Consider the following 12,765-nt stretch of genomic DNA (forward strand, 5'->3'; position numbering starts at 1 on the left):
GACAGACTTGCTACACTTGAGTCTATCTGACAGATTGTAAGGTTTCTCTTTGTTGTGGTTTTGGGCAGGATCCCACCTCCCCACAGGTTCTGCTCATTAGCTATTTAGTAGTGCTATTTATACCCGCCTCTCACTATAGCCCTTGCAGTTTATATTTGCTTCTGGAGTTCTCAGCTGGTGTTTGGTGGATCTCCTGCTCCCCGTCCGTCTTAAGCTAAGTCCTACTCCTTTCCTTTAGTTGTGTGTTCTGGCTAGGCCACAGGAAGATGCTGGTTCCTGCACCTTGCGCTAGGAACCGGTTGTCTTATCTCCAGCTCCCTAGCTAAGGGTTTGCTTCAGTTTCAGCTAGGCTTAGGTTCCAGCGCATGAGCACTTCCACCCTAAGGATTTGCTCATGTTGTCAGCAGTCAGGGAAAGGCTCAGGGATTGTCAGGTGGTTACCTTTCCCTGTTCCCTAGCTTTGGGGCCTAGCCTGGTGTTTTGTTGCTTTTGTTGTATTTGGTTTGCTTCCCTTTCCTCAACTACCGTGACAGATATTTTATGCTACATATGTATATAACATATATGGAAATATATCAATGAAGGTCTGATCATTAAAAGGCCCATTTGGAATTTTTAACCTCTATCTTATATTTAAGCATTTTGATATAAAGCAGGTTTTCATATCCTGTCATCTGACTTCTCCTGATGGCCACAAACAAAATTTACAGCTAACAACAAGTTGATCTTCATAGACTACACAGTGACAACCTGTCGCACCCAAGTAAAAAGCTACTAATTCGGCAGTTTATTATCTTTAGAATTGGGGAGCCATATTCTTATAATTAATTTCCTCCATGCAGGAGATGAAGTAGCATTTAGCTAAATAAAATTATGGTCCAGGGTCAAAACCTTATCCAGGAACACAAAAAGAGCATTAAAGGGGTATTCCCATATATTTATTTTACTGACTTATACAGCTCTGACATATTTCGAATATTTTTACAGACATCATCATCATCACACTTTCCTATATGGAGCTCACAATCTAAGTTCCCCATCAGTATGGCTTTGAAGTGTGGGAGGAAACCAGAGCACCCAGAGCAAACCCACACAAACACGGGGAGAACATAGAAACTCCATGCAGATGTTGTCCTTGGTCAGACTTTAACCTAGGAGGACCCCAGCTCCGCAAGGCACCAGTACGAACCAGTGAGTCATCTTTTTAATCTTTCCCTAGGAAATGCCATAACATGCTTGGTGGGGGGGTCTACCTTTTAAGAACCTGGCCCGCCACTCACAAGAAACAGAGGACAAAGTAGTGGCCTGCACATTGGGTGGTCAGAAGCATTGCTTTGCTGGTAATTTCTAAGAAGGAACTGCACGTACTTGGTTCTAAATTTTGTGGGGTAAGCAGTCAATAAGATGTAAGTGATAACATATCTTGGTGATATACATCACACACCATCATGGAAAATCACTCATGATGCAGCACAAAGTAATGCTAATCACACATACTGTATGTTACACGTAGAATATGTTATACATGACAAGAACATCCACAAAATTGCCTTTAATATAAATTAGGAAATAGGGTCCTCTGTACATTGCCTCTAAATAATGGGACAATTTAGGCTAGTTTCACACTAGCGGCAGCCTTCTCCGGCAGGCTGTTCCGGCGGATGAACAGCCTGCCGGATCCGTGCTGCCGCTAGTGTACACGTGCTGCCGGAGGTCCGCTCTGGCACCATTAACTATAATGGGGGGCGGGCCAGAGTTCCGGCGGCAGCCTGGCAAACATGCCGAGAGGCAGCCGGAATAAAACAACGACATGTCCGGCCGAGAGGCGGCCAGAATAAAACTACGACATGTCCGGCCGAGAGGTGGCCAGAATAAAACTACGACATGTCGTAGTTTTATTCCGGCCGCCTCTTGGCATGTTTGCCATGCTGCAGCCGGAACTAAGGCTAGTGTGAAACTAGCCTTAATCACTTTTGCTAGGAGCGATTTTGTTAAGGTTATATGGTGTGTAAGTATGAGGTCAGGTCACTTATTTTAATAGAAAAGTAGGAAACAAATATAATGTTAAATTTTCCAGTTGTTCTTCATCATCACCACAAAGTATGCGTCACTGTCTATGGAGGCACTGACACCACTGTAGTAATTCAGGAATTCTTCTTCTGTCACCTGTGGATAAAAGGAAATGAGAAGGTAAAACACAAAGAAACATCTGCACCCTATACCAGGCCCACTGTCTCTCTCCTGATTCATATCTATGCAGATTCTTCAAGTGTTTTATGCCATGAGACATACCTGTCCATCCTTGTTATTGGGTGAATCAAAGTTCTCCAAGAAATGTTGGAACACTTGTCTCTCATTCCACTCTCCATTCTGATACTTCTGGTGACATTTTGGATTATAGACGCCTTTCAGGTCTTCAACAGTAATTACTCCATTACCTGTCTTATCCATTTTATGAAAAGCCTCTAGTATGACCTTTCTGCGAGCATTGGACATTGGAGGCTGTCGAGAGAGAATTTAGGTGCATTGTTATTACATTTTTAGTTATAAAGTGATATTATTTAGGTATCATATCCAAATGACATTCAGTAGACGGTGAATGCTAGAATGGATTGGTTGGTCATGGTAATGGAGAGCCCATGCTGAAACCTGTCATTCAACAAAATCACCTACAATGGGCATATGAATATTAGGACTGTGGGATAATGGAAGAAGGCGGCCTGGTCTGAGAACATTTACCGTAATGTGTATGACTGGGTGCATATGTGTACCTTACCTGGGGAAGACATGGGGCCAGGATATAGTATGGGAAAAGAAAACAAGTTGGCTGAGGCAATGTGATTCTTTGGGTTAATGTTGTGCTGTGGGTCCTGACATTTGTGTGGATGTTACCTTGACACATTCTCCCTAAGTAAAAGAATTGTAGACCAAGTACATCCCTTCATGGCGATAGTATTCCCTAATGGCAGTGGCCTATCTAATAAAGGATAATGAGCCCTGCCACACAGATAATACATGGTTGATGGAGCACAATGTTTTTGGACAGGTGAGTTGCTGGAGTGAAACAGAGGCACATAAACAAACCTATATATTGCTTCTAGCGCCAGTACATTTTCTACCCAGTGCTGGATTAACAGCTACACTGCTCAATTATGCTGTATAATGTCTTCCATGCTTCTGCTGCCTCCGACAGTGTGCTTAATAGAGATAGGGGAGGATGCCTGCCTATATGTGTGCAGTGTATGGGGGACATTATAGCAGCTAGTCTGCCCCCACTAGCTCAGTGAAAACTGACCAATAGAGATGGAGCCTGCGAAGGGGGAAAGCAGTGAAACAAATGGCCAGATATAGTGCAATTCTCCAGGCACACAGATGACAGCTTATGCTGAAATGACAGCTATCCTTAAAATGTTTGTATGTCTGTAAATGTATGTGATTGTGAATGTCTCAGTATATAACCGATCTGCAAAATGAGTGTGTACATGCATGAAGTAAGTCTTTGGGTGTAAGTCTTTCTATAACAGAACCATGTTCTAAATGGATTACTCGCATTTCCCTTTGTCCTTAAGGTGTGTATTACTTATCTTTCATGTTATCATTGAGCAGGGTGTGGATACTCTCTATATATTGATATATAGTAGTCAGATCTTTAGAAAGTTCACAGCAGCAAATCCTATTTAAAATGGATATATCTGACTTTTCTGGCTACCGGTGAGACTGTATAATTGTTGTGTTGTGCCTTTTCATAGGTAAATGCATTGATATCCAATTTATTCTAGTCAAGATGGATGTTCATTTCCTTTAAGAGCCATGCTCGACTATAGTTCCAATTTTGTATGTCTTGAGTAGGCCAAATTAAGGTCACACAAAGGTTTCTACTTCTGTGTTATTCTTTTCATGAATGTACCAGTCTGAGAAGAGGCCTCCTTGTCTACTTTTAAATTTATGACGGGAGATAAAGATGAGCTCTATGCAGCTGGTGATAATTACCTATACATCTAGGCATTTATTACTGAAGCTAAATATATAATATGTATGTATTCATTTAATGAGCCTTAGTTAGTCCTTAGCATAAGACAATCAGTAGGACATATACAGTACAGACCAAAAGTTTGGACACACCTTCTCATTCAAAGAGTTTTCTTTATTTTCATGACTATGAAGGCATCAAAACTATGAATTAACACATGTGGAATTATATACATAACAAACAAGTGTGAAACAACTGAAAATATGTCATATTGTAGGTTCTTCAAAGTAGCCACCTTTTGCTTTGATTACTGCTTTGCACACTCTTGGCATTCTCTTGATGAGCTTCAAGAGGTAGGCCCCTGAAATGGTCTTCCAACAGTCTTGAAGGAGTTCCCAGAGATGCTTAGCACTTGTTGGCCATTTTGCCTTCACTCTGCGGTCCAGCTCACCCCAAACCATCTTGATTGGGTTCAGGTCCGGTGACTGTGGAGGCCAGGTCATCTGGCGCAGCACCCCAACACTCTCCTTCATGGTCAAATAGCCCTTACTTTCAAAGTTTTCCCAATTTTTCGGCTGACTGACTGACCTTTATTTCTCAAGTAATGATGGCCACTCGTTTTTCTTTACTTTGCTGCTTTTTTCTTGCCATAATACAAATTCTAACAGTTTATTCAGTAGGACTATCAGCTGTGTATCTGCAGCATACGGGCAGGTTACCCGACACTGCTAGGTTGTATGTGTATTTCCCTTTAAGCCAGTTAGGCCTGTTGCAGGCAATCCCTGTTCCAGTCAGCAGAGGGAGCTCCCAGTTCAGTATAAATAGGCAGGGCCTAGCCTAGGAAGGGGTGTTCAGAAGTTTCTAGAGTCAGTGCTGGGAGAGACAGAGGCAAGTCCAGAAAAGCAAGAGGTACTAAAGACAACAGAGGAGGTACTTGATAATTATAAAACCAAGGATATACGCCAGAGCTAGGGCATCGGGCCTTGGAGAAGAGTTTCTATGTTCCAGGATCAGTCAGGAATAGAGTGCAAGCCGCCTGTACTGCAAGTCCTGTGTTTAACACTCTGAAGTCACCTTGCTATATATATTGCCTGCATCAAATGTACTGCAACCAACTGTCTGCAAAGGAACTGCGCTTCCTTCTATGTCCATGTATGATGACTACTAAAGTTTGAATTCTGTTTTAACATCACGTGGTTCCTCAGTTATTCCTGCTATCAGCAAACGGCGTGCCACCGTTTAATTGGCACTGGCGTCACGAACATTTCTCATCATCACCTGCCCTTGCAGAGAGTCAGCCGTCTCAGGTTAGTGTCTATTGCACTACAACACCCAGGAACATTTCTAAACCTAACTTGAGTACGCTGCACCTCTCTTTTGGCGTCACGAACAGGATACGCACGCTTTCTAGTGCAAGAAGCGTGAACTTTGTGCCTTATACAGCTGCCCTGTGACCAAAGTGACAAATTGCCTGTTTTATTAAAGTGAACTTTGTGGACCGAAAAACATACCCAAAGTGTGCCTAAAACCTCCAAAAAGCGCTGTGCAGTGTTGCGCTATCAAGAGGAAAGAAATCGCCACATCGGAGTGTGGTTTTATGGACTTTTTACCATCCTGCTTGCTGTCAGTGAATAGAAAGCGGATTTTTCTAAAGATGGCCGCTGAGGCTACTGAAATAGCTGCTGCGTCATCTTCATCCCGAAAAAGCGGAATACAAAGACTAAAATATATTATGAGGAACTGACCAAGACTATCCATGAACGACACACCAACACCCAACCCCGCCTGGAAAGGAGAAAGGGAGTGGTGGTGTCCTTTGACAAAACCCGTGGCTACGGGTTCATCCAAGATTATCTAACTGGCAGAGACTTATATGTTAACAGAAGATCTGTCAAGAGAGACTACCTCCCTTCCTATCAGCACAGCCTACGCGAGGGAGAGGAAGTGGAGTTCACCCCTGCCGAGAGCCTGAGAGGCCCATATGCGACTGCTGTGACCCGTCCCAAGCGAGAACCTGAAGACTGGGAGGCAGAAGAAGACTACTCTGGCTGCGCGCGGGAACCTGAACGCTCTCCAGAGCCGGCCCATCACGCCTTCCAAGAGCGGGGCTCCTTCATTGGGCCTAATGTCTTCTGGCAGCCAACCGTGTTGGAAAAATAGGTGAGCCCCTATCCTTCCCCCGAGCTGCCTCGTCGGGAGAAGACCGTACAGGACATGGAGAACTTAAAAGGACTTCGGGTTACCTTGGAGAATATCCGGAAGGGTAGGAGACCCGATGCGCCACCGGAATCTGCAGAGGCCGCGTCCGAGCCATCGTTGACTGTACCTGCGCCGGCGGCGCCAGCAGAGGACAGCGATTCCGACACAGAGAGCATTGGTGACCAGATCGTCCGGCTGGAGGAAAAGTTGCGGGAGCTGCGCAAGATTGCCACCGCCAGGATCCAGACGCCGCCTAAAGGAGACGAGGTAAGGGTGCCTGTCACCACCCGTAAACCACCGTCTGTTAACGCTGCTCCGTCCAGGCCCCAAAGAAGACCCACTATTCCTGTGAATTGCTGCACAGAGCCCACCGGACCGCTTGCGGCGGCGGTACCCAATGCAGCACCACCCACAATCATTATGCCGGGACCGGTACGGTCCACCCGAGGGTTTACCCCTAGGCCCATGGGGCCAATACCTATTAGGGGCCCCTTTACCTTGCAGCTGCCCCCTGACACCGTTATGTGGGCACATCCTCCTGTAGAGGACTACTACAGGCCGTACTTGCCAGCAGAGCCGGGTAATTATGACATACCCCTGTGAATCAGCCTGCTAGGCCTTTGATTTATTTCACCAAAGAATGATGTTGTTAACCCTTCCAGGACAGGAGTCCTATGTTTCCTGGTCGTTTGTTGCTGCTGCCAGTTTATCCACAGCTCAGTGGTAGGTGTTAACCACTGAAGTATTAAAGTCAACGAAGCCAAGTTTGTTTCCAGGACCTCCTGCCTGCTTTTGCTATCCCACGCCAAGTTGTGCCTGTTCCTTTGTTGCACCTTTTACCCTTACCCCCCTTTTCAGGTTGATCAGGGGTATTACAGCACTTGTTTTATATTATACAATTTTATTGTGCAACTTGATACTAAGGAACCGTGCCCGGAGATAGACTCAAAAGAACCTGAGCCTCTGAGATTTTTGCTCTTTTAAAAGGAAATGTGCCCAGAGATAGACTCCACCGCATGAGAGCCTCTGTGATTTATAGGAAAATAACCTGGGTACGGACTCATATTTGTTCTTTGAGCCTCCAAGAACTTTTATACTGTTTTACCGTTTCTTGCTGTTCTAATATGGACTTATTCATTGTCATGGACTATCCTGGTATTAATGTCACGCTGTGCCAGGTCAGCGCCCCAGTTCCATTCACTATCCTGAGAGAAGAGAACGACGCCCCTTGTCACCACCCTTCACCTTTGCCAATTGGACCTGATATGAATGTAAATGCAGATGAATGACATATATGTATGCCTGCATGTGTCTTTTTCTGTTTCAGGTAAAGATTCCAGTTGGGCGGGCCCTGATGGAGTACGAGGTCGTACTCAGCTTAAAGCAGTGGGGTATGTAGTGTACGGGGACTGTAATGCCCGTCACTACAGAAGGGTCACTTGGTGTGCTGTCGTCCCCCCTTATTTATGGGGAAGTTGGTATAAGTCATCTTTATAAAATGTAATGTAATGTAATGCTATGTATTTCCCTGTTGCTGTAAAATGTGCATGTACAGGCCTGCTAGGGGTGTCATTCCAGCTCTTAGTCACTAGAGGGAGCTAGTCTATATAAGGCCCAGTCAGGGAAAGGAAAGTTAGTTGGAGTCTAGAGTTGTAGTTGGAGTCTGAAGTCTGTAGTCTAGTCTATCCAGAGATTAGACTATGTCAGAGTCAAGTCCAGGCCTGAAGCCTGTGGACCAGGAGAGGGTAATGCAGTCCCTGTAACCGGGTTCCAGATCCAAGGAAAAGGTTCCCCTCCTGAATTTATATATGCAGAAGCAGGAACACCACAGCTAATCAGCCTGAGGACACTGAGAGAGACAGAGGCAAGTCAAGAAAAGCAAGAGGTACCCAAGACTACAGAGGAGGTACTTTATAGAGATAAAACCAAGGATATACGCCAGAGCTAGGGCATTGGACCTTGGAGAAGAGTTTCTATGTTCCAGGATCAGTCAGGAATAGAGTGCAAGCTGCCTGTACTGCAAGTCCTGTGTTTAACACTCTAAAGTCACCTTGCTATACATATATATATTGCCTGCATCAACTGTATTGAGAATCAACTGTCTTCTAAGGAACTGCGCTTCCGTCAATGTCCCTAAATGATGACTACTAAAGTTTGAATTCTGTTTTAACATCACGTGGTTCCTCAGTTATTCCTGCTATCAGCAAACGGCGTGCCACCGTTTAATTGGCACTGGCGTCACGAACATTTCTCATCATCACCTGCCCTTGCAGAGAGTCAGCCGTCTCAGGTTAGTGTCTATTGCACTACAACACCCAGGAACATTTCTAAACCTAACTTGAGTACGCTGCACCTCCACCTGACTTCTCCTCAACGCAACTGATGGTCCCAACCCCATTTATAAGGCAAGAAATCCCACTTATTAAACCTGACAGGGCACACCTGTGAAGTGAAAACCATTTCAGGGGACTACCTCTTGAAGCTCATCAAGAGAATGCCAAGAATGTGCAAAGCAGTAATCAAAGCAAAAGGTGGCTACTTTGAAGAACCTAGAATATGACATATTTTCAGTTGTTTCACACTTGTTTGTTATGTATATAATTCCACATGTGTTAATGCATAGTTTTGATGCCTTCAGTGTGAATCTACAATTTTCATAGTCATGAAAATAAAGAAAACTCTTTGAATGAGAAGGTGTGTCCAAACTTTTGGTCTGTACTGTATATATATTTGTTTATATTATATTGTTATATGTTACGAAGACAACATGTATCCAGTATATTGTATATATTTCTCATTAGCAGAATATCTGTCTCAAAAAGAGTGTCTGTGAAGATGTGTGTTTTGTAACAATCGCATCTTTGGTATGACAAGAGGTACTGATATCTCTGTGAGAAAACAAGGCCACTCAAATCCATAAATCAACAGTGTGAGAAACATTAAGTGAGACGCCTAGAGGTCTGTCTCTAATTGCTACAAGTGTCAGAATTAATCCCTATAGCTTTGAATTAAAGCTTCTAAGGTCAAAATGTATATTCAGACTTACATAAGTTAACCCTTTATACTATGATGCAAATAGCTTATACAGTAGTGCCACCTAGGTATCAGTAGGTGACATTACAACAGTAGCAAAAGTGCATTCTGGGTAAGGTTATGATGTCACATCTTTTATCAATGGTCATGCCCACCCGACAATGATTGGAAAGTTCCAAACTAGGAAGGTGTGTCTAACTGATAAGTTTGTGATCATAAGCCATACACAGGAGGTAGAGAGGGGAGAAAGGAAGAAAAAAAGGAGGAGGAGAAGAGAGAGAGGAGAAGACAAGTGGAGCTCTCTAGAGGGGTCTATCTAGATGAAAGCCATAATGAGATGCGCTATGATGGACCACCCAGCTTTCCTAGGAGCAGAAGTGAGATTCCTACTAGGACTTGGTAAGAGACACAGAAAATGATATTGCATTTTAATAAGACTAATTTGATAGTGTGGGTGAAATTATACCATTTAGATTGGCGAATAAATAAATGATTAAATTAATTGATCATCTCCATATTGAGATGTAGTCTTAGGGTATTGTGAGGCTTCATTCTACCTGCAGAAGAATCTAGACTCATAATCTAGCAAAGCATTAAATAATTGCTTATATATATATATATATATTGATAGAACATTCTTCGCCAAGCTAAGTGATGGATTCCCACAGGAAAGACTTATTTCAAATCCTTCCCATTTAAGATATGGTCTAGCAAGATCCTAGATCCCTGTTATTTGTCTTAATAGTCTTACCAAAGTTTTATATGTGAAAATAGTCCAGGATGGGGCGGAAGGATACAGTTATCTCTTCTAAGTTATATCCTTGATGGATTTTCCCATCTTGAAGCCATGTGATGTGTAGTTGGTTAGGGGGGGGGGGGGGGGGGCAGAATGTATTTAGCATTCTATAATGATGTCTAAGATTAGACATGCCCATCTTGATATCATGAGGTTTTCTCTGAACAGAAGTAATGTATATAACTTATGTTCCTACTTTGATATCCTAACCTAATAATAGCTTAGTTATAATGTGTCAAGTTATTTCCACTCACATGTATTGCTAAGCTTGTAATGCTTTATATTAACGCTATATATATTCATTTGCATGTATCATTGTGTTTATTTACTTATATATGTTTATAATCTTGTAACCAATAAATCTGCATATTTTTATAATACCTGTGTATTATTTTATAATGCCAAACTACATTTTATCATTAACGTCATCTCACGTCAAAAAGAACTTATTTATCTGAGGAAATAGTCGGACTCAGATGTGAATTGTATCAATTAGGTTGTCTACAATTCACCAGGTCATGATTTTAAGAATTTATGACAAATTTTATAAATGTAATTTTTTTATGGTTAATAATTTTTATGACCATAATTAATAATTCTTAATTGAATTATTACCCCCCGACATAAATGGAGGCCCCAGTGAGATATGATTGATGAGATGACATATTAATGATAAACTGTCATGTATATTGTTGCTGGCATTAGAATGCTACAGCCAGATCACGTTTACAACCCTTAGAAGGACGTGGTGTATGCATATTCAAAAATTAATGTCCTGGTACTGAAGGGGTTAAGCCCATACCAGAACCACAGATGAGTTGTTGCAGTAAAGTGTTATTACACGAATGCAACCAGTGCATGACATGTAAATCAACTCAGGAGTTGTTTGTCTATGCTAAACACAATTGATGTTTTTGTATCGCCAGAAATTAATAGTAAATTGTCCCAAGATAGGGAACAGATGTAGGTCTCATTAGCCTAGGCGGTACAGGGTCCGGTTCTAGTCCTTTGTTTGACTCAGGAACCTTCCTATTAATTCCTGGCCAGTTAACTCCCATAGTTGGAGATTTACCCCCAAATACAGGGAGGTTGAGTTTAGTAGCTCAGGGCGTTACAGGATAATAGAGGAACTTTCAAACGCAAAGTATTTTGGGTTTTGGTATTTTTTTATTTATTTTTTTTAAATCTAGCAATCTCCAAGTATGACGTTTTGTCCTGGTGTTATTTGCATAGGCTTCTACAAAGGACTTCAAACAACCTATTAAAAATGCTGAAAATGAATGGCGTTTTCTGTGTGTGCGTTGAGTCCTAAGTATGATTTCTGTCCAGTTGCTCTGGAGTGTAATTATATGTCATACAAATAAGCAGAAAAATGATAACCAGTGCCTTCATGAACCGAAATGAACCAAATAATTTAACACATTAGAAAATAGCTGTTCCATAAAGTTCCCTGTAAAGAAAAAGGTATAAACAGGTATAAAACATCAATATATAAGCCTATTTATTGCCAGCTGTTTGTTCTCACCCTGACAGAGTTCAAGAATTCATCAAAGTTGATGGTCCCATCCTGATTTTTGTCAAATTGCTCAAAAATGTCCTGTACTTCTTCCGGCTGTAGGGAGAGACCATAGTTTTGCAGTCCTTTTGTGAATTCTTCTAAATCTAAACAGTTGCTGTAATTATCGTCCATGATGCGAAAAGCTCTGTATGTTGTTTAATAGGAAAAATATAGTTTCTTGATTACACTTAATGTTAAGCTTGATGACAATGTAATAGGTATATATGAAAAGAAACTTTATCCAAAACAGAAAATTGTGTTTCAAGGAACACAGATCCTCAGATCATCATTTTTTTACATATGACTTTAAAGGCTATAGAGGCTTTTTATTGCAGTATATATAATTTATAAGTTAACACATATTTGGAATTTGTTCTAATCAAAAATTTCATAGTGTTGCTATTCTGCAGCTTGCATATGTTACAATACGGTGCAAGCTGCTTGATGCCGTTCCGTGCTAAATCTGTCAGACAACTCCCTAAAAGCCCCTTGCACACGAGCGAGTATTCCACACGGGTGCAATGCGTGATGCGAACGCATTGCGCCCACACTGAATCCGAACCTATTCATTTCAATGGGGCTGTGCACATGAGCGTTGGTTTTCACGCATCACTTGTGCGTTGCGCGAAAGTCGCAGCATGTTCTATATTCTGTGTTTTTCACGCAACGCTGGCCCCATAGAAGTGAATGGGGCTGCGTGAAAATCGCATCCGCAAGCAAGTACGTATGCGATGTGTTTTTTCACGGATGGTTGCTAAGAGATGTTGTTTGTAAGCCTTCAGTTTATTATCATGCATCAATGCGCATTGCACCCACGCTATGAAAACGGAACAACTGAACATGATCGCATACAAAACTGAATGAACTTGCATGCAAAATCACGCATTTTTCACTGAACGCATCCGGACCTAATCAGCTCACGCTCGTCTGCAAGGGGCCTAACAATTCAGTCTGCAGCCCCCCTCTTTCCTCACTTAAAGGGAGTTCAATATTGATGGCCTATTCTCTGGATAGGTTATCAATATCGGATTGGCGGAGGTCCCACACCTGGCCCCTGCCAATCAGCTTTTTGAAAGCGGCTGTGGCACTCCGGTGAGTGCTGAAGCCTCCTCACAGCATACCAAGCACAGTGTTGTCCATTGTCTAGTTGCTATGCTTGGTATTACAGCCCAGGTCAATTCACTTGAATGGGAATGAGCTGCAAATAGG

At 42.4% G+C, this 12,765-nt stretch overlaps 1 protein-coding gene across 2 annotated transcripts in view; it reads right to left on the bottom strand.

The window, feature by feature from the left end:
* Positions 1-1,799: 1,799 nt before the first annotated feature.
* LOC120978724 (calcyphosin-like protein) overlaps positions 1,800-12,765 on the bottom strand; it is a 71,399-nt gene continuing 60,433 nt past the window's right edge. For both annotated transcript variants that reach the window (XM_040407030.1, XM_040407029.1), the window contains exons 4-6: positions 11,524-11,701; positions 2,293-2,502; positions 1,800-2,166 (exon numbers count right to left, since the gene is read on the bottom strand). In XM_040407030.1, coding sequence (XP_040262964.1) covers positions 2,065-2,166; positions 2,293-2,502; positions 11,524-11,701 — 490 coding nt within the window. In that variant the 3' untranslated portion in view covers positions 1,800-2,064. The remainder of the gene's footprint in view (positions 2,167-2,292; positions 2,503-11,523; positions 11,702-12,765) is intronic.

Source organism: Bufo bufo, chromosome 9 (genome assembly GCF_905171765.1).
Source record: "Bufo bufo chromosome 9, aBufBuf1.1, whole genome shotgun sequence".
Taxonomy (NCBI): Eukaryota; Metazoa; Chordata; class Amphibia; order Anura; family Bufonidae; genus Bufo; species Bufo bufo.